Genomic DNA, 19,209 nt, shown 5'->3' on the forward strand with positions numbered 1-19,209 from the left:
AGAAAATACATGTAGAGCCTCGAAGTATTTCTCAGACATTGTTATGTTCCTGTTGGCTTTATAAATATTTTGATTTGAGCGTCATTTATGAGCCTTATGTAGACGAAACGCGCGCCTGGCGTACTTAATTATAATCCTGGTACCTTTTGATAACTACTATGTAGCTTTCTTTCTGGCAAACACGGTTTTATAAATGCTGACAGACAACGACCATTGAAAAACAATCGATCTGTTTAAAATAAGAAATGTAAACAATTGGTTTTTTTTATGGCAAATAAGAAAAATGACCGTTTGAAAATTGTTTAAAATTATTTAGAATAGATTGAAATAGATGGAAATAACGTATTTTAATTTGAAAAGGCTAGACTTTATTTTTTGCCGTAGGGATGTGACTGAGTGTTTTTTTTTACAATTATTTCCCATTATTTCCCTAGTGAAAATCTGCTATAATTATTGTATCATCATGTTGTTTGATTTTCACATTATAACAAAACTGAGAATATAACGGATGAATTTATAGTTAGCTGTTTAATGTCCAGTGGCAACTATTAGATGTATCATTAGGAGGACATTTACAATGTTAATATAATAAAATTAGATGACTGTATGTTTCATTATAATACGTTATTCTGATTGGCTACACTGCAATATTGCCTTATTCCTTAATCAATTTCATTACACAATAAAATCTACCATTTATGATGACACGAGGTCCCACAATATAGTGCAGAGGTAAATAAAAACTTGGTAGAAATCGTGTTTTCATGATCCTAGCTAAACAATGTATTTATAAGTATTGAATGCTTCTTTTTGTTACTTCATAGGGTTGTAAAAGCGTTGACCGTGCGCAATTTTTTAGAATGAAGCGCTTCCGCGCTTCATACAAAATGTACTTCGGTCAACGCGTTTACACCCCAATGAAGTTACAAAGAGAAGCATTCAATAAATAAATATAAACAAGGACATCCTGTGTTAAGCAAACATGTGTATCACGGCACAAGAGATCACCTATAGACCGTGTATATCATATGTATATTTAGGATGGGTTGCTCCGAATAAAGGAGATATAGATACAGGCAAATAAAGAAAAAAAAAAAAAAATTTAGAATAGTGTATAACGGGCAAAATAAAGATCAGAGGAAAATGGTATAAGAAAATTAAAGAATAGAGGGAGTGGTCTAGTTTTTTGCCGGACAAATGTTGATGATTATTTAAAGTCAAGTGCATTTATAGGATAAATAATACACAATCGTTTGTACATTGGTAGGGATTTATGTTAAGTGTTGATGCGAAATTGTTTTTATTTGAAATTTTTCGAATAATTGTTTTTTTTTCTCGTCTGATTTTAAACTGAATAAAAAATATCTTTAATCTAAAAACATATGGTTTAATTACGACATATATATAAAACTGCTATTCAGTCGATTCAGACCCCGAATATACTTTTGTAAGAACATTAGATTAATTCCGAATTCCATCTAAAATACATTGTTCATTTAAAGAAAAAAAAATGGTGATTCCTTAGGATATTTTCAAAACAAAAATGACTGAATTCTCTGCAGACTGCACTTTACTCGCACATTCATCAAGTACGTATTTCTACGGCTAAAACAAATCATAATTGTATCTTTTAATTTGTTTAAATTTTTTTCAGTGTTTATTTTTCAAACTTTTTATGTAAATAATGTTGGATCAAGATCGAGTTGACTCAGATTAAATTATTATCTATTAAATTATTAATTAAAAACTAAAACATGTATCCAATCTAAATTTTACACATATTATCACCTATATCAAAGGATTAAAAAGAACACAATTTTTGTTTTATATTTAAAAAAAAACATGTACGCTAAACTATGCACGCCAAGAAACGATGTACACTTAAACGATACGATATACGCTAAACGAAACGATGTACGCTAAACGATACGATATACGCTAAATGAAACGATGTACGCAAAATCATACGATGTACGATAGAAGGGCGCTTATGTTATCGTTTATGGTATGGTTTATGGTACATGGTTTCGTTCGTACATCATTCGTTCAGCGTCCGTACAACGTTCGGTCAGCGTTTCGTTTGCATTCGTACATCGTTCGGGAAGCGTACGTACAACGTTCGGGCATCGTCCGTACATGGTTCGGGCATCGTTCGTATTGTTAACTTTTACGTTACACGGACTGTAATTAACAGGTCCAATGTCCAACCGGTGCTTGAAATTCAAGGAAAAAGTGCATACAATATTTTTTTACAAATGATTCATATGTGCAAAAACTTTTGATAAAAATACAAATATTGTTAATTTTAACCTTTTAATACAAACTATATCCTTTAATCATAACATTGTTATAGTAGTTTTCTTTTTAGAATTTTTACATTGACAAATATGGCAGATATCATATTTCAGAGAGACGTTCAGTCATGTTAATAGTGTAAACTTATTGTTTTAGCTGAGAGAGTTACAATAGATTACCACACGAAAAGAAACTTTCTTCTAATTTTCATGTTTTGCTACGCTGATAATTAAGAAGTAGACACATAGATAATTCCCACATCTTTATGTCTCTTTGGAACATTTGAAAGCCAGTATGTATTTGCTACCAAAACTACATACATGATGGTTCAATCTCGGTTTCTTAGGAGTGTTCAATGATGGCTTTATCTAAAATTTATCTTTTTGTGATTATTCCCCTTACTAAAATCGTAGAAAGCGTCTTCTTTTTTTGTATTAGCGCATATTAAAATAATCCAGTTAATTAATTTGAGAGTTTTTCAGCTTCACTCGCGTGAAGGATGTTGATGAAGTGATAAACTTTTTATACTGAGTCTGTTTGGAGAAAGAATTAATTGCATCGTGTTGATTCATAATAAACATTTATAGAGTGTTGATAAGACATTAACAATTTATGACTGACATTTAAATTTCGTGTCTAAATTCTAGACAGACCTCGCATCTTATATTAAAAAAAACAGAAGAGTTAAAGATTTCGATACCGCTAATTCCTAAAAACCTTTTCTTTATACTAAATTAGCTATACTGTAATGAACTTTTTTGGTTTGGTCTTGCATCTTGTTGATACTTTTGCATTGAAAACGTTTGTGCTTTTCTCGGACTGTTTATGACGTCTTTATATTAATCAAATTGAAATTTATGCCTGGGAAAACATGGATATTTATCGTTGGATTTGTTTTTTAAAAAGCTTTCAGTAACCACCATTACTCTTACATCAGTATTTTCTGTTTCTCGTTTGTCTGGAATATTTTTGGATATAGGGCCGTTCTGATGTGGCAATTCTTTTCACACAGATTTAAAAAGTGTTTTCTTATGTCGTGTCGTTTAATGAAAATGAAAGGGTAAGAAATATGCCTATTTCTAGCATTAAAAATGAACTTCAAGTTCTTATAGACCGTTTTGTATGAAGTTTCTCCAACCAAACAGTCAACTATGTGGTAGAGGAGTGATGGTAATTCTATAGAAATTAATTTTTAAATTCTTCTACAGTGGTAGCTTTTGAGGGTTTACGTTTTTACTATAAAAAAATAAATCCTTAGAAAAAATGTCAAAAATTAAGAAATTTTAATACTTTTGGTTGCTTTGCTTTGAACTTCATTGTTACATACTTTTATTTTCGTTACATATGAGCAAATTTAAACATAACTTAATTTGTATTCTTTTCAAATGTTTGGTTTTTTTATTTATTTATTTTTTTATTTTATTTTTGGGGGGGAGTGGGTAAGGGTTATAAATACACTTCCGAGTGTCTTTTCTATAAAGAGATTACTCTATCTATGCATTACATAATACACATTTATTAAAATATTAACTTCCTACTATACTACTGCCTTTCGATGCTTTCTTTTTGGCATTGCACAAGTCATGTTTTCTTTGGCTTTGCATGACGTTTAAATACTAAATCCCTTGGATGTATATTAGTTGATTTTAATCTTTGATGTATGATTTTTTATTATTTCTAATTGTTTTTAGCTTTAAACTAGCTATGTGAGTACTCTCAATTCGTACTTTCGTGTTAACTTGACCTGTGGATACAATTTTTAATTTTTTTTTGTTATTTGATGTTTACTTGTCTAATGTTTTATCTCGTCTCTCTATTTTTAAAATATGTTAGCTTTGATAGGTGTTTGGTATAACTATAAATTTTCTCTTCTGCATATTACTGTATACTTTATAAAAAATATATTTTCATTTACCTATGTACATTATTTTATTTGTTGGCATTTTGTCCAAGGTTATAAGGTTATGGCTGTCTTTATGATAGTGTTAGACATCTCACACCTTATTTTTTTTTATTTCGTATTTACATTGTGTCATATATCATATATCAAATTTATTCGTTCAGTATTTGTTCACTTGTTTGCGTCTTTTGATTGAGTTTAGCCACTTCAATAGATATTTGTATAGACTGTCTTTATGTTGTGATGTTACACTATTGTTTCATGTAAGGATGAAAGATGATACCTAATAAAACGTTTAAACCCGCTGCATTTGTTTGCACCTGTCCAAAGTCAGGAACATGATGTTCAGTGATTGTCGTTTGTTGACTTGGTTCATAAGAGTTAATCGTTCTTGGTTTTTCTGTTTGAATGGTTTTACAATAGTCATTTTGGGGGCTCTTTATGGCTTACTGTTCTATGCGAGCCAAGACTCCTTGTGGATATCCGTACTTTGAGCTATAATGGTTTACATTAACAAATTGTGATTTGGATGCAGAGTTGTCGCATTGGCATTCATACCACATCTTCTTGTATTTATATTCAAAATCTACTATTTTTTAGCATTTATTATGTTGTATATATTTTGAGAATATTTTAATGTCAAACGTTTGGCATTTCGTCGATAGCAAGGGTTTATTTTAAAAACAAAACACATCTCCTTGATCTTTTGTTGTGGCAATATAAATTCACAACTGGTTTGCAAAAAAGGGGTGGAAAAATACATAGGCATTTTTAAACTCATATGTCGAAAACGAACTGACAATATCATGGCAGAAAACGAAAAACAACGAAATGACAAACAACACAACATAAAAAACTAAGACTGAGCAACACGAATCCCAATGAAACCGGAGGAGGGATTTCGTGTGGTCCGGAAGGGTATGAAAATATTCGAATTAAGATGATAAAATACAATATCTCATTAACCTACCTTTTTTATTTCAGTTGGCATTAACACAAAACATCATGACGGAAGGTGAGTAACATTTCATATATTTATTTTGGTACTTTGAACGGATTATTATTAATATCTTCATTATAACCGCCGAATGAGCCCTGGTTTCAGTCAGAATCTATAAGTCTACTAATGAAAGATGTGTACGAATGTATGGTGTCTACAACAAGATCTGAGGCAAGAAAAAAAGACAGAAGATTCCTAAGAACAATTGAAAACAGTCGTAGAACAAATATAGTACATTGCCAAAAAAACTCGACGAAAAGACAATCATTGTCTACAAAACACTACATATGAACTAAAGACGGTTTCGATAGCCGTACCCTTCGATTCTGTTTCGATAGCCGTACCCTTCGTGTTGCTCATGACTAAGGATGATACTTAATCGGTGGTAATACTGAAGATTTTTATTTTAAATATGATTTTAAAGTTGTTATTCATTCAAATGATTCCGGTTTATTTTATACCAGAATACCTTTCAAACAAGAGAGAATTACCAATTAAAAAGTAGGTGCATATTTAATGATTTACCTGATAATTTCTCGATACATAATACGTCCCAGAGCAACAGCACAATTCAATGTATTGTATTTCAGTTAAACTAAATCAATTTCTCATATTTCCATATTTTTATAATGATTGAAAAGGCTTAAGCTTTATTTGTTTTTAAACGTTTACAGGTTTATATGGAAGTAATTATTTCCATAGCCGATGATGATAGCTTTTAGGGTTTTGAGTTTTACTATAAAACAACAATAAAAATCAAAAATTGAAATTCGGAATATTCAACAACTATTGATTCTGAATAAATCCGGAAAACACATATGGTGCCGCAGCTTTATTTTGGTATTCTACCTTTCGTAAACGTAAAATAATATTAAAGAAGGACATTGCTTACTTTATTTTGCTCATCACCAAGAGTATCCTCCGAATTTCTCGCTATTTCTACACCAATGGCCGACATTCACTTCTTACTGTTTCAATTTTCTTTTCCATTTTAACAAGGCATGAGAAAATGAATTTACTTCTAGCAATTAACTTGGATTTTAAAACTAATCTAACAGTAGAATGTACTCAAAGATAGACAACTCTAATGGTACCTATTATTTTCGAAAAAAAAACAACTTCTTAATCCAATATATAGGTGTTGCAGGCATAGCAGGAAACGCATGCCCTGTCGACGCACCAGTTTTGGGTCTAACGAAGTTCATGCGTTTCTCTCAGTTTTTGCTTGTAACCTTGTTTCGACTTTTTAACGTATTCAATAGATTTGAACATCGGTAAACTAGTGTAGGTCCACAGGTATTTACCACTGTATCAAAAACAAGTCAATTGCTAATTAAACTTTTGTATAGTTTCGTTACAGACACATGCAAAACTTTTGGTCTTAATCATTGAAACTTCGAAAAGTGTCTGCTAAGTTCATGTCAGAAATACATTTGTAATCTATTTTATTGCAAAATGAGGTGGATTTTTAAGAATCTTTGTTGAAGGGGTGCTAGCTTTGCATTTATATCTCAATGATAATGTATTCTAATTTTAAATGTAAAATATGGCATTATTTATATGCGCTCAAGGCACACTAAATCGTGTAAGGAAGTTTATTTGTATAATCAAGTTTTTTTTTTTTTAAATAACCATTTTTATCAAATTTTATGATTTAGTCCAAAAAAAGGAATTTAGGGCTTTATATTTGTCTAATATGAAAAATAAATCATCGGTGATTTGTTCATGATGACAATTGACACAAATTATCTTTATACATAATCAAGCCAAATGTCAGTTTTAAAAAGAGTGTTCTTTGAACATTTTTTCAATGTAATTTTGAATGATCAACATCAGTCAAAAAATGCATCTTTTTGTCGATATGTCACCGTTTGACGTCTTTAAAAATTGCAGTTTACGTTGACGACGCCAGAACCTGCCCTATTACTGTATCGTATGCCCTTAAATAAACTCATCATAGATACCAGGACTAAATTTAGTATATACGCCAGACGCGCCTTCGTCTACAAAAGACTCATCAGTGACGCTCGAATCCAAAAAAGTTAAAAAGGCCGAATAAAGTACGAAGTTGAAGAGCATTGAGGCCACACCAATTTGATTCCTTGTTCGACGGACCCGCCCGCACCTATTTATTTCAAAACAGAATTTTTTTATTTTTTTTATATTCCCGCTTCCCGCATCCGGAAATGTAATCATGTCCATTTCCCGCACCGTTTTTTTTGTAAACATTATAAAAAGATATCAACATTTGTTTTTAAAATCACAGTCTAACCTGTATATAACGATTTTAAACATAAAAGCACCCCAGCACACTTTGTAAATATCTGTGAGAATATTTGTTTCAGCATGAAACCTACTTATCCAAAGCGGGAGTGCTCCGATCAAGGATTTGTATCTCCGATATAAATCTATATCAGCGGAAATACCGGAGTAAAGAACAAAAAATTGGTTACTTTCCCCCTTACTTATATTCCCTATCAAAACATGTCGTTGTTAGAATAAAGTACAAAGAACTTCTGAAGGATTTGCCTTCAACTGCAATTATATTGTATGTTGGCGAAACAAAACTATCCATAGCCTCTGCATGTTTATGCACCTGTCCTGATTGATTGAGGGGCCTGTCGTTCAGCAGTTATCGTTTGGTAAGGGAGCTACCATTTGATTTTTATGGGGGGGCCAGGATGAAAAATTTTGTCCTGGTTTTTTTTTAGTTGTAATCTCTGTCCTGCCTTTTTATTTTTTACTCTATTCGGTCCTGCCTTTTTTTTACTAGTTTATCCTGACTTTTTTTACACAAATTGTCATCCTGCCTTTTTTTTTAACAAGTTTCTCATCCTGCCTTTTTTTTTTACTCAAAACTCCTGTCCTGCCTATATTTTTCAAATTTCATCCTAGCCCCCCCCCCCCCCCCCCCCCCCCCATAAAAATCAAATGGTAGCTCCCTAATGTTGTTCATTGGTATAATTTTTCCCGTTTGGATGTACATGATATATAAATTAGATCGTTGGTTTTCCTGTTCGAATTGTGTACGCTAATAATTTTGGGTCCTTTATAGCCTGCTGTTTGGTCTGTATCAAAGCCCTGCGTAAAAGGCCGTACTTTGACCTGTGTTTGTTATTTATATCAGGTTGAGAACAACCCTCCCTCAGACAACATGGACAAGGGGTCATTTTACTGATGTAGAAAAGAAAATAGAAATACCAAGGATTTGTATAGTTCTTCTATACAAAACCTTTGAAAACTTAGAATTTTGTACCCAAAAAGAGGAGAGTTACATCATATTTTAAACAACTTTTTCTAAAAGAGTGGTCCACTTATTTTGAATAATATTAAACTGTTAAAGTAAATGTGTTAACATGGTTAAAGTCCAGGAATATTACAAAATTCTTGGACATGTTTTGACCATTTAATACCAGATAGATATATAGTTCTTTGAGAAAATATGAGCCCTTTTGTACAAACAAATATATTATAACTTATATTGATCCCTCATAAAACATGTAAAAGGGATATTTATAACATTAAGGGGTTCTCCCCAAACTGATTATGACTTGGATGGAGAATTGTCTCATTGTCAGTCACACATACATGTCATACATAGACCAGATTTAATTATTTCTTGGTGAACAGGGAAAAAATACTTCAGAAATTAAAGAAATGTCAAAGTACAAGTGATAAATCAAGCTTTAATATTGTCAAAACCTACTATTTTATGTTTACAAAAAAAAATTATAATCGCTCGCCTCTACTTTTCAAGCTTCGCCTCAAAAATTTGCAAATTAAATATTTTTTTATTTAAATTTTCAAATCGCTCGCTCGCCCCAAATTTTGAAGTCCAAAAATCCTTAGAACAAGAAATTAAATTGGTGTGGCCTGAGGACCAAAATTCCCAAAAAGTTTTGACAAATACAGCTAAGGTAATCTATGCCTGAGGTAGATAAGCAGTGTGATGCTAAAACACATTAACTTTATGATTTTTTCCTCGGATTTCAGTATTTTTGTGATTTTACTTTTTGAAACGATTTGGTTTATTGAAAAAGGACAGTTATTGTCTGTGAAAAATATACCTTCTAACACAAAAAGAACTCTTAAAGGACACAGTCAAATGTTTGCATGCCACCTTTCGCTACTTTCTTTTAAAACATTAAACAAGATATATATTATCTGTGTCCTTGTTTAAGGTGAACTAGTATTGCTTTCTACAATTAGACTTTATTTTTTTTTCTCACTTTTGTAGTATAATAAGAAGGAGATGTAGTATAAATAATGGTTTGGTATATATATTGTTCAGTCTCATATTAATCAATTCTGACTGCAGCCAGTGATATCCAAACAGGATAAAGATATTTAATATAACATTATTAAGTCAGGTTTCGTTACAGATAATCACTCCAATGAACGTCCAGTGTACCAACAAAAATCGATATATGATACTTCTAAAACACAATTAAATTTACATGGATACAGTTTCATTAATATCATTTTAATTATTCAACATTTATCATCGATATCGACCTAAATCTTTTGTAACTTGACTATTTTAATTATAGGTTAGTTAATGTAGTTACCATAATCAAACTTTTAAAAAATTTAACATTTTTTTACAATATCAAATAATTAATTTTACATTATGAAACTTTTGTTTTAAATTTTAACATAAAATTGAGAATGGAAATGGGTAATATGTCAATGAAATAACTATCCGACCAAAGAGCAGTTATATAAAAAAAAAAGCACTAGAAAAAAATAAAGGTGATTTCCCATTTCAAAGTAGCATACGATCCTGCTCGCTCAGTCCTGTTCCACCATTATTTAGATTTTTGTGTTGAAATATTTTGTCGGTCTCTTTTTGGGATATTTTGCACCTGTGGCATGTGATATGGATGATTTTTAATGTCGACCAAAATAAAAATTCTAAAAGAATGACAAATAATTAATTCAACATTTTGAAAATACAAATCTAGTCTTGGTAAATAAAATATTCATATTCCCATTGGTTGGTACATTTGTCTTCTCATCTGATGCTCATATACTGAAATAGGTTTTTATCAGTATTGATTAAGAAGGTGACGGTTGACACACAACGACCTACCTAAATATGACAATCATACACACAAAAGCCTAGGGTTTCAAGTTTGTTCAAAAATAATTCACTGAAAGCAATAAACAAAATAGTTTAACTAATCTTTATATGAATTACTCGGTTCTATACCAGAATCTTGATAGTCATTTGGGAAATTGGTTGTTGTGGCAGATCTGACTTTGTTCCTGTTAAACTTTTAACCCTTTATACAGATGATCTAGAGCTTGACATAAACTACAAACACTTATCTAATGTTGAATACTGTAAATTTAGATAACACTAGAGTACCAATTTCCATATCTCATAAATCGGTTTAAGAAGATTCAAATAAAGGTAACCAAGAAAGGCGTGGAAATCCCTAGAATTAATTGTATATAAATTGCATTTTGTTGTTCCCGCTGTTGCTGTCTTGTTGATGTTCACCCATGTCTCCATTTATTCACAAACAATATTCCGTTTTCAAGTATACGTTGATGATATATATTGTAAAGGTATTTAAGACTATTATTGAATAATCCTGGATGCCATAGAGATATGTGAATTGTTTCAAAATATACCTATGAAAAATCGTTTCTTTCGTTTGATTTTCAAACACCGTAAATGATGTTGGAATCAATGGCATTTATTTTAAATGGCCATTGAAGCAAACAACTAAATGGTTATATGAATACCAGAAACAGTAAAATTACCTTATAGTTGTATTGATTTAACGCTGTTTTTCTGACATCGATTTGAGGTGTTACTGAAACGTCCCAATGAGTTTAAATATGATGTTTGAGAAGAGACGTCCCGAAGGGACAAACAGGTGCGAAATCAATATAATCAATTAGTATAATATAAAACAAAAATAATGAAGTTGCACAATTTATTAATAAGTTGGAGAGTGTAAATAATGTGTTCCCTTTGAAGATTCAGGTATGTAGATTATTTTTGAAATTGTTGATTAGATGTAAAATTTCACTTTGATTATATTATTTAAAGAGAGGAAAACCACAGCGATATTTCTTTTGAGTTTACAAAGATAGAAATTCTTAAAAATATCAAATAATTATCAATTGTGTGCAAGGGTTTTTAATCTTCTTATACAAGACATGTCCAATGCTTCTACATATAATGCTACGCGCTCAAATATATTTACGCACATTTTTTTCTCTTTGAACTATTTTATCTTTCTCTAGTCTCCTCATATCATATCTATGCATTCTTTTTCAGTCTAAATATATTTATGTTTTTATAGACATGAGACGTGAAGCCTTTGCTTGCTTTAAAAATACATATATTAAATTTAAACAAGACAACAAAACGTAATTTATTACTGTTTATGATTCATAAATCTTAACGATATTGATAATCTGTTCATAAGGCGAGATTATAAGGTAAGGCATCTTGTGCTTAGTAAGAAATGTCATTCTTCATGCTACGATCCATAACAATAACATCAATAATAATTATGGCTATTTTAAATACAGACTTAAATACTGCAGCCAACATGTGGTTGGGTTTTGTATCTGTTTATTTTGTTTTAAGGAATGCAGTCCTAGACATCGATCTTAGCATTAAGAGTAGTTTCTCAAAATTTGTAATATTTTTCACAAAAAACGGCGGTTTTTATGCACAACCCTACCTCCACACTCACATTTTTAAACAACTTATGACAATAGATATACATTAATAGTCAGTTATTCATTCTAGATAACTTTTTGAATTGATATCAATTGCAAAAAGTATTTTTCTCGAATTTGTGGGTTTGGTTGTTTTTTTTGGCAAAAACAACTAAATTTTTCCAATTGGTTTTGAAGACATTTTCACCCAAAAAAATAATTTTAACATTTTATGGACGTCCTATCCATACTTTATGAGTTTTGCATTCACAAAGACTTTTGTCCGTCAACAGAAGGACTGACTAATGGGTTGGTGATACCTTGTAAAATTGGTACCGTCGAAGATAAAACTATATCTTGTATTTTCATTTGAGTATTCAATTAACATGCATACGGATTGGTTTTTAATATAAAGAAGTTCAAGAAAGAAAAAAAAAAGAAAATATTGTTTGAGAGCCTAGGTTTATGAATATGCAGTTAAGGTCTTCTTATTAGTTTTATCAATAATGTATTCAAAAAGAATTCCCATAATTCTAAAGATTGATTTCAAATGTAACATTGCTGTAAGAAAAAAAGAGGGAAGTGGAGTTGCCATTTCCATAAAAGAAAATTCACAAAAATACTAAACTCCGAATAAATATAACTGTGTTCTGCCCTTTGGTCGAGTTGTTGTCTCTTTGACAAAAAAAAGAGGAAATAATAGGGATTGAATACCGATTTGACGTTATTTTGTATTCCACAGAATTTCATGAGTGAACTGAAAAAGGAAAATCACAAAAATACTGAACTCAGAGGAAAATCAAATCTGAAAGTCCCTAATCATGACAAAATCAAATGACAAAACACATCAAAAACGAACGAACAACAACTGTCATATTCCATCACGAAAATACTTCGAAATTGCAGTGACTTAAAACAAAAACTGAAGTAAGCATTGTATTTAAATATGTTAAGTTGGTCACTGTAAATATATTTTAACTGAATTATAGATAAATGTATGTGGTACAACATAAAAACATACCAGATTTATTTAATGTTTGAACTGGAGTTGCCATTTTCAGAAAAGTAAAATCGCAAACAAAATGAACTTCGATGAAAATGTAACTGTTTTTTGTCCTTTAGTCGAGTGCTTGTCTCTTTGACATATTCCACATTTTCCATTATCAATTTAAAGTGTTCACATTAACAGACTAATTTTAAATGGTTACATTATTCTTCACTATATCCATATATTTCAGAAATGACATAATGTGCCTATTTCGGAATAAGACAGTTATTATACATTCGTTTGAAGTGTTTGAGCTTTTAATTTTGCCACTTGATAAGGGACTTTCCGTTTTGAATTCTCCTTGGAAATTCAAAACATAAACGTATATCAATAAAAAAAATAGAAAGGGACAACATCTTGCAGAATTACACATATATTCATTTAAATATGAAAAAAGAAGAAAAGATACTAGCAAGTGAATATTTTTCTTTAGTTGCAATCTTATATTATTTGCATCACTTGGAGACGCTTGGTAATTTGTGTCATTTAATAAAAAGGGACTGTTTTCTGCAATCGACCTGATAGTGAAAACATAATGACCTTAACTTTGAGACGAAATATTCATAAATGATGGTGTTAGTCCTGTATAACCACTGGTTATACGATGCTGAATGTTTGTTATAAAGTTTTCACATGTTTAGACAAAATAGATATAAATTATGATTTTTATCCTGTTTAACCACGTGTTATTCAAAGGAAAATATCTTATGTAAAGTTGTCACAAATATAGTTTACGCTTGAAAATTGTACGTAGCAACATCAAAATCAAATAACGGGAATCGTAAAGACAATTATTTAATCCATAGTTCGGACGACAGATATCCTTCATCAATACTTGTAAAATAAATCATTCTCAAACTGGTTTTACCAAAATCAATCTTCAACCATGTCAGCGAAATAAAACTTTCAAAGGTAAAATTACAAATAAAATACTAAACTCCGAGGAAAAGTCGAAGCGGAAGGTCCCTAGTTCAAACACATCAAACGAATGGTCAACAACTGTCATATTCCTGATTTGGTACAGGCGTTTTCTTATGTAGAAAATGGGGGTTAACCCTGGTTTTATAGCTAGCTAAACCTTTCACTTGCACGACAGTTGCACAAAATTCCATTGTATTGATAATGATGTGTGAACAAAACAAACAGTCATAATAGGTTAAAATGACAAAAATGGGGTTACAGCCATCAACATTACGTTTTTATTCTAATCATTATAAAAAACAAACAAATATGCAAACATTTACCATGGCACAATCACTGGGGTAAAGCAGATGACCGTAACTGCATTCACGGTCATCCCAAGATGTCGGATGAAAAAATAGGTCAGTATCTGTATTGTCTGTTACAGTGTTTCTATATCATTTTCTTTACAAAGGAGACATTGATACGATGTAAATTTATAAAAGATTCACACGAAAATCACAAATTACTTCCGAGAAATGTGCATGAAACAGGAAATTCGATTTAAAAAAATCGCTAAGATGACCGTAAATCACAATTGAGATGACCGTAACAGAATCAGCAATTCATAACAAGGGAGGCCGTAATTGGTTAAAAGATGACCGTAATTTGTAAAGGATGACCGTAATTTCTAAATGATGACCGTAACTTTTAAAGGATGATCGCGGTCAATTCTAAGAAATATCCGTATTTTTTTGTATCAAATGATTAATGTGTTGATATAAAACGTATTTATATGAGAGTATTATCCTATAGGTAGGAGAAAATAAGACGTGCTTTAAATACAAAGTTCACCATATATATCTTTTTTTACGGTAGAGGGTATAATTTTTAAAATGAACATACAACAAGACATGCACATGAAAACGTGGGGAAAACATGCAATACAAGCGCGATTAAATGACACCTTAATACAAGTATAATAAAAAAAAAATAGTGTGCTGCACAGCCTCCAACTAAAAGCCAAAAGATTTTCTTTATTTCTGGAATTCCTTGTAATGACATATAATAAATGCACTTTTTTAAAAATGCCAATGGATGTACACCCATTGATATTATATCGTCTTTGATTTGTCTTCTATTTTGTCTTGTAAGTAAATATCAGAACCTGTTTTTAAAATACTACGACCAAACTAGTGAAGGCGGGCTCCAGCAAAATAGATCATTAAAATAGTCTTGTGCGTATAGCGTATCACAAGGGGCAGGGGCGGATTAAGCCATTTTCAAAAAAGGGGAGTCCCAACCAAGGGTAAAGGGGGTTCAAACTATGTGTCCCCATTCAAATGCACTGATCGGTAAATAAAAAGGGTATTCCAACCCCCGGACCCCCCCCCCCCTTGGATCCACCACTGAGGGGAACCTTGTCAATTTGTATATACAGCAATGTTATTCATATATAAAGACAAACTAAGATTTTAATCTGCTTCCTCTGGAACCATACACACAGGCTCGATTACCGGATATTCATATGTTTGATTAGTGGTTTTTTTGCGCCATTTATGGGCATTATGTTTTCTGGTCTGTGCGACAGCGTCCGTTCGTTTGTTCGTCCGTACACATGTTTTCTATGATATGATCTTTGTAATCATAATGCCAAATTACATTTTTTTTCCCATTTTAACGGTGCACTGAACATGGAAAATTATAGTGTAGATGAGGCATGTACTAGAGACACCTCAGAGGGACACATTTTTGTTTCTTCAACTTTTCGTCGTATCTCTGTCAATTTATATTAAAATTTTAAAGTCGTTATCAATAAATATTTCATTGTTTACGAGAAATTTGCAATTTACTATCATTGTCATGAACTCAAAATACGGCAAATAGTTAAAAATAAATTGATGAAACATGTTTATATCCGCTAATTAAGCTCCTATTGAGACAAACACAACAAAAAGCTATGAATACAAATACGGATATTCTTAGAATTGAGGGTCATCATTTAAAAGTTACGATCATCCTATATAAATTACAGTCATTCTTTACAAATTACGGTCATATTTTACAAGTTACGGTCATCTGTTTAACAATCACGGTCATTCTTGTTTTATGTTACGGTCATTTTGAAAATATTTTGATAATGATTTACGGACATCTTAGCGATTTTTTCAAATTGAATTTCGCGTTTCCTGAACATTTTTCGGTAGTAATTTGTGATTTCTGTGTGAATCTTTTATAAATTTACATCGTATCAATGTAAACTTAAACTTTAAGAGAGGAATTCGCAAAAAAGAGTTTATTCGCTTGTTTTCCAATTCTAAACATCATTCTTAATGATTGTGTAGTTATTTTTATAATGAAATATTGATTACACAATTTGAGCCATGTTTTATATATTTTAAATCATTTGTTGACTTTAATTTTTCGTATGACCCCTTAAAACAAAATTTCAAGGCTTAAATGAAAAAATAGAAATTTAATTTCTTTGCAGGTTCCTTCGTACGGCCATTTAGGACATGATCATAAAATTGTAACGTCACTTAATTTATCAATTTTTTTTTTTTAATTTTTATTATTTTCAAGAATTACAACAAATACAAACATCAAACAAACATACAGTAACATTAGCTTTACATTGACTATCTATTTATTTATAACAATAAATATAGTTGTAAATTCATTTTTATGTATATATGAAAAGAGAAAATTACGGAAAGAAAATAAAATTAGAGTTAAATGTGTATGTAGTACTATGTACCACATGAGAAGGGTAAATTATTTTATCATATTAATGGTGAATGGAAATAGTAAAGATCTTTACTACCGTTTTACAGTTTTTTCTTATTACTTGTTTATCTATTTGTATTTTGTGTGTGTGGGGAGGGGGGGTGCATTTTGCCATTATTTTGGTCTGCTTGTTTCTGTACATTATGACGTACTTGTTACTTTATCCAGTTAATGACTATTTTGAGTTAATTCATTCTAGTTGATCGAAAGTGTTAACGATAACACCAGATTACAATTTAGTTACTGTGTACACAGTCCGCCTTTTTTTGTCCATAACGCTCTTCAACTTCGTACTTTATTTGGACTTTTTAACTTTTTTGGATTCGAGCGTCACTGATGAGTCTTTTGTAGACGAAACGCGCGTCTGGCGTATATACAAAATTTAGTCCTGGTATCTATGATGAGTTTTTTTACCATTCAATCTTCTAAGATCACTCGTTTTGCACTCAATATGTGTTATTCCATTATTATTAATATAACTCCATTGTTAATTAAGAAAAGGTGAATGAGGGTAAAGCACTAAACAGTCACATCCTATACTAGTATCAGTCTTTCACGAGACAGAAGTTCAGTAGTTGTAACTTTCAGTTTGGTTTTCTCTCTCGTTTTTTTCTATTGTAATATAACTTTTATAGATAACTATACTGTATGGGTTTTGCTCATTTTTGAACTCTTTAAACGGTGAAGAGTTTTCCGAAAGAGTTCTATTATATTTTGAAAGTAAAATTTCTTGGTTTTCAAATTACCAACATTTGTTGTTTCATTGAAATATATATAAAAGTTATTTGACTCATGTAAATATCTTGAAATAAGCACATAATTTTAAAGATTAGAATACATAATTACAATGAAAATGTAAAGTTGCTTCAAAGCTTACTGGTGTGCAAATATTGTCTCGCAAGTTTGAATAATTAATCACTCCAATTTCACATTGTACTGCAAATTTGATGTTATTCACTTAGCCCGTGGTGGTGTTTGATAGTTTTGTTGCAAATATGATTTACAATTACACTTCACATCAAAGAATATAGCTACAGCAACAATGTTTATAATTGTAATTTCATTGATCAACTAACTAAAAATGCATATTGCTAAGGATATTTGAACCATATGATAAGTTATGGTTGAGAAAGAAAAAAAATTGTCATTAATTTCTGTCTAAATCAATACAAATATAGTCGAAAGTCTCTTGATTGATATTAAACAGTAGTCCTAGGGAAAGACGAAAAATCTGGTTATATATAACACATAGAGAAGTGTGTCAATCTTGTATGTCCCTTCACATACACGAATTTTTCTAACTAGTCCTTACAGGTTGACAACTCGGAGTTCATCGCAAGCATCGGTAAATAGCTAGCTTGTATCCACACAACTCGCAACTACTCGAAAAATGTTCTAAAACATCCGGGAAAGGAGATGCGCATTATTTGAAATATCAAAAATCTTCTGACGATTATCCACGGAATTTTCTGAAAATAACTCGTTACAATCCGTAAGTATTGTAAACCGCTCACAATAACACGGAACTATCCGTAAACTACGATTTGTTACAGTAAGTTAACGATTTGTTTAAGAATTATTTCGAGTGTTTATGTCTTGTTAACGATGCCTTTCGGGCTGTGTTACGATGGCTTAATGGATGTTTACGAGTTAAAACGTGTGTTTTATGTGTAGATACGTATAATTTTCAAAATTTTTAAAATTAAGTTAATAACTCTTTGATTGGTCTTTAAAACACCCAAATCATATCGGTCGAAATATTAATGCAATCCGTTAGAACTCGTAAGATAAATGTATATTGATGGTTTTCCAATCTTTTATACCATCTAATAAAATTGAGAATGGAAATGGGGAATGTGCCAAAGAGACCCATGTGTCTGTTAGGGTTAGGATGCAGTCCCAGTACTTAAAATCTTTCAATTCCTTTATAGGTGGAATTAACATATATAATTAAAATCGTATGATAAAAAAAGCAAAATGAGGTTGTTTATTTTGATGTTTGCCTTGTTGTGCTTCTTTGTTACGTTTGTTTGTTTTATAGTGATTAGGATGATAAATCAAGTTGACAACTGTACGCCTATTTTGACATTTTTACCAATAGTGTCTGTTTAATTTGTTCACGCATCGCTGTCAATATAATGGAATTTGATGCGACTGTCATACAAGTGAGCGGTTAAGCTAGCTACAAAACCAGGTTCAATCCACCCTTTTCTACATAAAAAAATGTCTATATCAAGTCACGAATATGGCAGTGGTTAATTATTCGTTTGATGTGTTTGAGCTTTTGATTTCGCCATTCGATTAGGACTTTCTTTTTTTGAATTTTCACCAGAGTTCAGTATTTTTGTGATGTAATTTTTTTTTTATACGTTTGAAAAACATTACGAGGTTTCGCTTCTTTTGGTAAGTTAAGCAATTATTGTTATAAATCGTGTTAGAATAACAATTAACTGAAAGGACATCGTTCATTTTACCTTGATGTTCCTTACTGTCTTTTCACAAAGGGATTTAGATAAACTAAAATCCAGCATATTCAAAACAAAGTGGACAGTCAGCTTTTATTAATATATGGAGTTTAAATGAAGCATATAAATG

At 31.1% G+C, this 19,209-nt stretch overlaps 1 protein-coding gene across 2 annotated transcripts in view; it reads left to right on the forward strand.

Moving 5' to 3' along the window:
- Positions 1-19,209, forward strand: part of LOC139512880 (serine/arginine-rich splicing factor 4-like) — a 69,259-nt gene that overhangs the window by 34,413 nt on the left and 15,637 nt on the right. Inside the window, exon 2 of one of the 2 annotated variants that reach the window (XM_071300821.1) lies at positions 5,180-5,210. In XM_071300821.1, coding sequence (XP_071156922.1) covers positions 5,201-5,210 — 10 coding nt within the window. In that variant the 5' untranslated portion in view covers positions 5,180-5,200. Of the gene's footprint in view, positions 1-5,179; positions 5,211-10,681; positions 11,194-19,209 lie in introns of those variants that run through there. The other variant, XM_071300822.1, reaches the window with a different exon arrangement.

Source organism: Mytilus edulis, chromosome 2, assembly GCF_963676685.1.
Source record: "Mytilus edulis chromosome 2, xbMytEdul2.2, whole genome shotgun sequence".
Lineage (NCBI taxonomy): Eukaryota > Metazoa > Mollusca > Bivalvia > Mytilida > Mytilidae > Mytilus > Mytilus edulis.